The sequence below is a fragment of the Dromiciops gliroides genome, chromosome 2 (assembly GCF_019393635.1).
Source record: "Dromiciops gliroides isolate mDroGli1 chromosome 2, mDroGli1.pri, whole genome shotgun sequence".
NCBI classification, from domain to species: domain Eukaryota; kingdom Metazoa; phylum Chordata; class Mammalia; order Microbiotheria; family Microbiotheriidae; genus Dromiciops; species Dromiciops gliroides.
Window position 1 is genome coordinate 586309862 of NC_057862.1, and position 9190 is coordinate 586319051.

Consider the following 9190-nt stretch of genomic DNA (forward strand, 5'->3'; position numbering starts at 1 on the left):
TGACCTCTTAGTGTCCAAAGAAACTCTTCAAGATAAGTTTCAGAACAGGTGGTAACCTGCACTGGTAGATGGAATTTCCTAAGTAGGTAGTTCCCTCCACCAATGAATCACAGGCCCAGATCTAAAAAAGAAAAATAAATTAAAGAGTCATACCTTGACCTTGCTCTCTTGTTGAACATTTGAAGAAACAAAGGATATAATTCACATGATTAGTTCAGAGGTCTAGCAGAAAGAGAATTTTATGCATAAATACACAATAAATTTCTTGAATTCAAGTATGGTATTTCAAAAACTATACTCAAGCTCTCATTGTTTCACTTATAAAAGAACCGCCATATTGATGAAATGCTTCATCCTGATTTTTGCTAATTCACTGTATTCATGCCCACAGTTATTGTGTTCAATCTCTTCCCTTCTTCTTTTTAGGTGTTTCATTTTTTATCTTTATGTTCTCTGGTGTAACACTGAGGTTCGTCATTGTTTTCTTCCCCAAGATCCACAACTATGACCTCTTGAGAAAATGTTACTTCTCTTTTTGGTCTTCTGTTGTTCTCAGTTGAAAAGGGGTTAGAGATCAAGTGTTCTTCTTCTGACATCTTGCAATTCTTTAAGAGTATCTGACATACAAAGCTATCTATTGCCATATGAAAAAATGCTCTAAATCATTATTAATCAGAGAAATGCAAATTAAAACAACTTTGAGGTGCCACCTCACAACTATCAGATTGGCTAATATGACAAAAAAGGAAAATAATAAATGTTGGAGAACCTGTGGAAAAATTGGAACACTAATGCATTGTTGGTGGAGCTGTGAACTGATCTAACCATTCTGGAGAGCAATTTGGAACTATGCCCAAAGAGCTATGGGACTGTTCATACCCTTTGACCCAATGGTACCAGTGCTAGGTCTGTATCCCAAAGAGACCATAGGAAAGGGAAAAGGACCCACATGTACAAAAATATTTATAGTGGCTCTCTTTATGGTGGCAAAGAATTAGAAATTGAGGTAATGCCCATCAGTAAGGGGAATGGCTAAACAAGTTGTGGTATATGAATGTAATGGAATACTATTGTGCTGTAAGAAACAATGAGCAGGAGGAGTTCAGAGAAATCTGGAAGGACTTATATGAACTGATGCTGACTGAGAGGAGCAGAACCAGGAGAACATTGTACATAGTAACAGCAACATTGTGTGATGAACAATGGGGATAGACTTGGCTCTTCTCATCAGTGTAACAATCCAAAACAGTTTCAAAGAACTCGTGATAGAAAATGTTCTCAACATCCAGAAAAAAGAACTGTGAATTATGAATGTAGATTGAATCATACCGTTTCTACTTTTGGACTGTTTTTTTCCTTCTTGTTTGAGGTTTTTCCTTTGTGCTCTGATTCTTCTTTCACAAGATGACTAATGTAGAAATATGTCTGGTGTGATTGTACATATACAACCTATATCAGACTGCTTTTCGTTTTGGGGAGGAGGGAAGGAAGGGAGGGGGGAGAAAAGAAAAATTTGGAACTAAAAATCCAGTGAAAACAAATGTTGAAAACTATGCTTATATGTAATATGTAACTAGAAAATAATAAAATTAAATTTTAAAAAAGAGTATGTGACAGAGAAAAGATAAGACAAAAGACCTCAAACAATACCATACTTTATGAACAAAATAAAGTCCAAGGTGCTTTAAATCTAAAATTTGAAAGTGGGTGATATTAGAAGCAATCACCTATCCTTGTATAAATGGTGTGTGAAGGTCATGAGAAATTATAACAATCCCATTCCATCCATGTTTCCATAATACTTTTGTAATACATTGGCCTATTTGAGAAACAAGATTCCTCCAAATACTAATATCCTTCTTCCCAGGAAGTTTATGTTATAAGAACATGAGAATATATAGCTTGTTTTACATAGTTGTTTGCCTCTTGTCTCCCCCATTCAATTGTCAGTTCCATAAAGACTTCACTATTGTCTTTCTTTGTATCATCAGAGCTTGGCACAGTGCCTAGTACAGAGTAAGAATTAATGAATGTTTATAGACTGAGTGACTGATTACCTGTCCAGATCCAAGGGAAACCAAGAGACATATTATGAGTTGTCACAAGGTGTCAATTTGCCAACTACCTTTGTAGGTTAGCAATATTTCTCAAAACATGAATGACAATAAAACTAACATAAGGTTTAAGGTTTGCAAATAGGATACTTATTTGATCCTCATAACAACCTTGCGAAGCAGGTGCTAATTATTGCTCCTATTTACCAGACGAGGAAATGGAGGCTGCCCGATGCCTGGAATGTTTCTTCTCCTCTGTCTCCCTTCTTCTCTGGCTTCCTTCAAGATTCAGCTCAGATATTCTTCTGTAAGAGCTCTCTCCTAGTCCTCCTCCCTCTCTCCCAAATCACTAGTGTCTTCCCCCTAAGACTAATTAATCCACTTTACCTTCTGTGTGTATATATTTGTATATGCATTGTATACACATCATGTGTCTATGCAATGTATACACATTGTGTATCTATAGGGTGTAAACATTGTATACACATAAACACAGAAGGTAAATTAGAGGTAATATTTATAATATATAATATATGATAATATCCTATGTGTGGGCAGAGTCTGTCCCCCATGCTTGGAATGCAGCACCTCCTCACCTCTGCCTTTAGTTTTCTTCAAAGTTCAACTTGTGGGGCCTTTCCTTATCTCTCTACCCACTCCACTCCACAACTGCTAGTGCCTCCCTTTCAAATTTCTGTGTATTTATTTTGTATGTGTTCCTATGTGTGCCTCTCCCCCTAGAGAACAAAAATTCCTTGAGGGCTTCAAGTTTGTCTTTGTATACCCAGCACCTGACACATAGTAAGTGGATGCTTAAGAAGTGACCGATTAAGCAGAAAAGCATATTACCTCTTTCTCAGGAGCACCATCCGACCACTTGGGTATATGGAACTCCATAATCTTCCTCTTTTCCTCTCTGGTTTCTGCATTTTCCAGTGGCATAACCAATGAATGTTTACTGTCCTGTCTTTGCACCAGAATGACAGGTTTCACAGGAATGTTACCATCTACACACTGCAGTACTGAGATGATCTACAAAACAATTACGGAAGGGTTTTTAAAAGCATCAAGGACTTAAAAAAAACTCTATCATGTAAGGCCATATTCTAAGAAAAAAATTCACCTGTCCTTCATGGGAGGTAAAGGACCTGGTATCTCAGCTTTGGTCTCTGCATGTAACTTTTTATGGACTAGCTTCATATTCCCTAAAAAAGGTCTCTTCCTCATTTGGGTACTGAGAAATATACAAAAGGTAGAGTGGCATTGATATTTGTATCTTCAAGAAGAATATACAGAACACGTATAATCTATATCTGATTGCTTACCACATCAGGGAGGGGAAGGGGAAGGAGGGGAGGAGGGATAGAGTTTGGAACTCAAAACTTGAAATAAAAATGTTTATTATTTTAAAAAGAAGAAGAATATACAGAAATGAAGAATAATAAATATCCAAGATATTATTTGATCAGTTTCAAAATGTGATTGAAGATCTAAGTCATGCTTCCATCATGGATTGGAATCTTAAACTAGTTTATTAATATGGATTGATACCTTTGGCATGATAAAATCATTATTAAAATGAGAAGAAATATGACACATATCAGGAGAGTAATGAGGATGCAGATTCCTAGGATTTCAAAGAACACAGATGAATTCTCAATTCAACCAATCACAGACTGTCCAGATGTTTTCCTCCAGCTGTTTGAATTTCTCTTATTCTTTAAGTTTTCTAGAAACAGAAGAACAGAAGGGTTGGGGGATGTTGCTGTTTTTATTAGTTCAGTTCCATAATATACATTCTTCCTGTGTAGGTGGAGTTTACCCACACTGCCTTACTTCCTTCCCATAAATGTGGTGAGTATGAGGTGACTGGAGGGACTACTGAGCTGGAACACTTGTGATCATTCATTTCTCCTCCCCAACCAGGTAAGCAAGCATCCAAGGCAGAGGTGGCCTTCCTACTTGCCTCATCTCTATGACATCATAGAATTATGTAACCATTTGGCTGGATCTTAGGAGTTCCTCTTAGTCCAGGCCCTCACCTTCAGAGGCGAGTGACTGAATTTTCCTCAAAGACTGACTAGTAGTTTTCTTTTCCCCAAAGAGCTCAAAGAGGGCAGTATGGTACAGTGTTGGGGGGGGGGGAGTGGGAAATGCTTCTGAATTTGGAATCAAAGTGCTTGGGTTTAAATCCCAGCTTATTATTTACCCGTGTGATCTTTGACAAGTCACTTAAATTCTCTGGGCTTTCATTCCTGCATGTGTAAAATAAGGAAGCTGGACTAGATGACTGCCAAGGGACTTTATTGCTCTAAATATATGATCCTATGATCTCTAAGAGTGGTGATTTAATTGCTTCACTTAAGTGATAAATGGACCATCTGGTAGCTTCCTATTTTAACTAATTATTCTTGCTAAGAAGGTGCTAAGTTCAGTTGTTTCAACATTGATTAAGGAGTATAACTTGTCTACACCTGATAAATGTCAGTGCCCTAGGGAAGAGAGGTGGTTGCCCAACCATTGTTACAGCTCTACATTTTCAGAGGAAGAAAAGATTACCACCACATTGCATTTCACTTTTGTTTGAGATTTCAAGATCGCTTTGGTTCCCTTTAACACCTGAGAAGATTATGAACTACTAGTTTATTTGTTATTGCCAGGAGAAAGAAGGCATTGACTGAGTGGTCCCAATATTATTACTGATGGTACCTGATCACATTTTCCAATCGTAGATTGACTAAAATAATCTTTGTCTATTTTGCCATTGTTTTTCTTTGCCTTTTTTTTCAATAGCATTTGAGAACTAGTCTCATATAATAGACAGAGTTCACTTGAATTTTCCTTCTAGAACCCAGGGATTCACAATTCACATTCTCATGTCTCAATGGGAATGCATTAAATAACTGAACATACTTCACAGTCCACATGCACCCATCTGCCTGTTCAATGACAGGTATACTTTGGAACTACTCACTTTTGGGTTGTTCTAAGTCATACACTGTTGCATGTGCATGCTTTTTGACTTGGGGACTTTTTCATACAGGAGAAAGGTGTGTGCTATTCATTTTCCCCATCCAACAAACTTATCTAATTGTTCATTTAGATTGGGGACTCAGAGCAACCACTACAGAACAACCAAGAGCAGTTGAAAGTCATGTGATTACTTTATCACTTATAAAATGACATGTAATTTCCTTTTATTCTTGGTTGTTTTTATCTTATCTTATTAATTAATTCACTCATTCATTCATTCATTTATTTATAGTTTTGAGTTCCAAATTCTATCCCTCTCTCATTCCCTCCCTCCCTACCCTTCCCTTCCTTGAGGTGGTGAGCAATCAGATATAGGTTATACATGTGCAATTATGTAAAACATGACCATATTAGTCATTTTATATAAAAAGACTCAAGTAAAATTTAAAAAAGAAGAAAATGCAAAGTAGCATGCTTCAGTCTGTGTTCATTCAATATCACTTCTTTCTCTGGAGGTGGATAGCATGCTTTATCAGAAAAAATATTTTTGTGCTATTAAAACTCAATCACCTGGGGCAGCTAGGTGGCACAGTAGATAGAGCACCGGCCCTGGAGTCAGGAGTACCTGAGTTCAAATCCGGCCTCAGACACTTAACACTTTACTAGCTGTGTAACCCTGGGCAAGTCACTTAACCCCAATTGCCTCACTAAAAAAAACCAAAAACCAAAAAAAAAACCAAACCAAAAAACTTAATCACCTTGAAAAGGCTATTGGCAACCAGGTGGCCAAGGTGGTCTGTGTTAGACATATTTTCCTTTCTTTTTCACTTTCTGACTCCCTCCTCTCTAATGATAGTTGCCCTAGGGGCTGGATCTCAAGGTGTTTTCACCTCCTCCCATTTGGGGCAATTTTTGGTTCACCAACCTAGGCCTCTGCTCCAAGTGGTTTATGGAGGAATAGAAATGTCCCCAGATGGCTGCTGAACTTTGTCCTTCAGGTTTTGTGGAGTGTCACACATTTTCCTCTGTTCCCTATTCCTCAGTTCTCTGAGCACAGAGTGCTGCTTTTCTGCCATATCAGCCTGAACAAATTTCTGCCATTTGGAGGTTGGATCTCTAGAACACTGGGAAGAGTGAGGAGTGGGGTGGGAAGGGGAGAGAGATCAGGGAATAGATTTAAGCTCTGTTACATATTATTATGGACACATGACCTGCCCTTTCCCTCTGTTCCTCTGCTTTCCTTCAAAGCTGTTGCAACACAGAATGCTGCCATATGACTGTAGCTGACAACAAATTTCTGCCACTCATAGACCTGGAGTTTGGATTTCTGTGCCCCTTGGATGCAGGTAGTCAGAGGTTAGAGTTGGGTTCTGTTGTAAACCCATTGTTCAGCTTGGTGGGTGGCAGGGAGGAGGTGATGAGTGGTCATGCTGTTAGTTTTCTGAACTCTCACTTGCTTTTATAGCTACCCTTTTGAAGCCTAATATAGTGGAAAGGTCATTGAATTAGGGGAGCTGGAAAGGACCTCAGAGATCATTTAATCCCATTGCCTAATTTTGCAGAAAGGAAAATAAGGCCCACAGGGTTAAGGGTTTTGTTCAAGGTCACATGAATAGTAAGAATTAGAAGTGGGATTTGAACCCAAATCTTCTGACTTGTAACGATTGGAATAATGCCACCTGCTGGATACTTACTGTAGAAGAGTTCTGCCCATGAAGGGAAGGTCTTTGAGGGCAAGACCAGGAGTCAGGAAGTGACGCGGGCTAGTGGGAGGAGGAAGGAAGAGACTGGCGCTCAGGCTCGCGCTCTTTCCTCTGGACTCTGGTGGAGAAGGGAGCTAAAAATGTGCTCTCCCTTTAATAGATAGAAATCTAGGCCTTTCTCTCTCTCTTTACCAAATTCTTATTCTCCTTAATAAATGCTTAAAGTCTAACTCTTGCTAAAGCTTATAATTTATTGGCGACCACTCATTAGATATTTTAGACAGTTTAGCTAGAATTTTAGCCCTTAACAGACTCCAGTGCCAATGTTCCTTGTGCCATACCACATGACCATGAGAAAACTAACATTCATTTTCTGGCTTTGCCTTGAACTTGTTGCATGACCTTGGCTAAATCAATTTTCCTCTCTCTGTAAGCCATTTTCACTTATGTACAAGGAAGAAGTGAGACTGTATGATCTCTAAAATCACTCTAGTTGTGAGATTATATTTTAGAGACTCAGTTGTCCACCAGTCCCTTCTTGAAGATAGGGAGGTGAAGTCTAAGACTAACATCTTTTCTATTTTTGATCATAAAATCCCTGAAGCCAAAAATCCCTTATAGTTCAGGGATAAATGCTTTAAAGACCAAGGTAAGTATAGATGAAACAAAGAAAAGGAATGTGATCACATGACTTCTGTGTCCCCACAATCTTGAGCACAATGGCTCAATATAAACTATTGCTTTGCTGATTAATTATTTACTGATTGAAGCTGAGCAAATGTTGCTTAATTGAGATTCCTTGAAGTGGGGTACACCCTTACTTCATCTTGATTAATGCTCAAGGATTTTCTTTTTTTGTGTTTTGCTCCTATCTACATACAAAGGCAAAACCTACCTGAAGGTTTCCACATTGCAGCAACAGAGATTAGGAGGCAGTACATGGTACTCTGAGTCTATAATAATCCCCAGAATTAATATTTTTCATTTCTCATTTTCACGGAAAGGGGAAAGGGGACTTTTGAACAGGACATGTGTGACCTTGGGGAGAAAGACCTTCTCTGGTACTTAATTGCCTCATATCTAGGATTAAGGGTTTGGATTAAATACCGTGTAGGGCTACTCAGGCAGCTAAATGGTGTAGTAGTACATAGAGTGCTGAACTTGGAGTTGGGAAAATTTGACTTCAAATATTGCATCAGACACTTGTTGACCTTGGACAAGCTATCTTCTTTGTGACTCAACTATAAACAAGGGGGGGTTGACTCCTTGGCCTCCAAGATCCTTTCCAGCTATGAATCTATGACCATATCATCATGTCTACCTCTGGATCTGTGATCTAATGATTCCATGATCAAGGAAGCATTTATTTTTGTGGCACTTCTGTTCCATATGAAAAACTTTCCATTTTTCCCACTGACAATTTGAATAGGGAGGTATCTACATAATTTAAATTTGCAAGAACTTTTATGCAATGAGGATTGATTGGCCAATGAGCACAATCCTTATAAGCATGCTCACAGTGTCTTCCATGTAATTCACTGTATGGAAGAGGCTGAGAAACCTGCTTCTTGGAGAGCTATAATGACATGTAATGAGAGTGGCTTGGAGAAATGTGTAGCATGTACATTTGTTCTGTGGCTGGTTTATGGTTTTCTGATCATACAGTTAGGAGAAGCTTCTTTAATTGGTGGAGTTCGTGTGGTGGGAACTTGGGATACATTAAAAAAGGCTACTGTGAAAGACTTAACTCTTCTCAACAATACAGTGATCCAAGACAATCTCAAAGGATTATTGATGAAACGTACTATCAACCTCCAAAGAAAGAACTGATATTGATGGAACGTAGACTGAAGCATGCTATTTTTCACTTTCCTTAATTTTTCTTCAAGTTTTCTTACACAAAACGACTAATATTGTAATGTTTTACATAATTGCACATATATAACCTATATCTGATTGCTTACTGACTCAGAGAGGAGAGAGGGGAGGGAGGGAAAAGGGGATAAAAATTGGAACCCAAAACTATAAATAAAAATATTTATTACTTTAAAAAAAGAAAGGAAAAAGAGAGAGAAAAAAAGAGTGTAGCTGACTAGAGCCTCAGCCTTTTTCTTCAGCTGACTTCTTCTTGAATGTTGGCACTCCAGTGAGAGAAAGAGAGACAGTGTTGGGAGGGAGTAGCTGTGGGTACTCCCCATCCAAGTTGGGCATGTAACCCATGAATATAGGCCTTGGTTCTTTGCCATGGTATGAATTATTTTGGGTTAGGAGGTGATAACTTCAATATTGTGAGATTCTTAAAAGCCAGAAAGAAAGGCAGATCCAAGATAGCAAAGTAAAGATAGAACTCACCTTAATTCCCTCAAATTCCCCTCCAAACAACTTTAAAATAATACTTTAAATCAAATTCTGGAGAGGCAGAGCCAACAAAAGATTAGCATGAAACAATTTTCCAGCCCA

At 38.3% G+C, this 9190-nt stretch overlaps 1 protein-coding gene across 1 annotated transcript; it reads right to left on the reverse strand.

The window, feature by feature from the left end:
* Positions 1 to 431: 431 nt before the first annotated feature.
* C2H2orf74 (chromosome 2 C2orf74 homolog) lies at positions 432 to 3614 on the reverse strand. Its single transcript, XM_043981120.1, has 3 exons — positions 3606 to 3614; positions 2904 to 3086; positions 432 to 605 (listed from the first exon to the last, which is right to left on the reverse strand). Exons 1-3 carry the CDS (start codon positions 3612 to 3614, stop codon positions 432 to 434), a joined length of 366 nt encoding a protein of 121 aa, XP_043837055.1.
* Positions 3615 to 9190: the final 5576 nt, after the last annotated feature.

Excerpts from the sequence above, each read along its gene's own strand:
- C2H2orf74 (XM_043981120.1), bottom strand. Across the intron at positions 606-2,903 it reads ATGGTGCTCCTGAGAAAGAG|AATTGCAAGATGTCAGAAGA; the intron begins GTAATATGCTTT and ends ATACTCTTAAAG.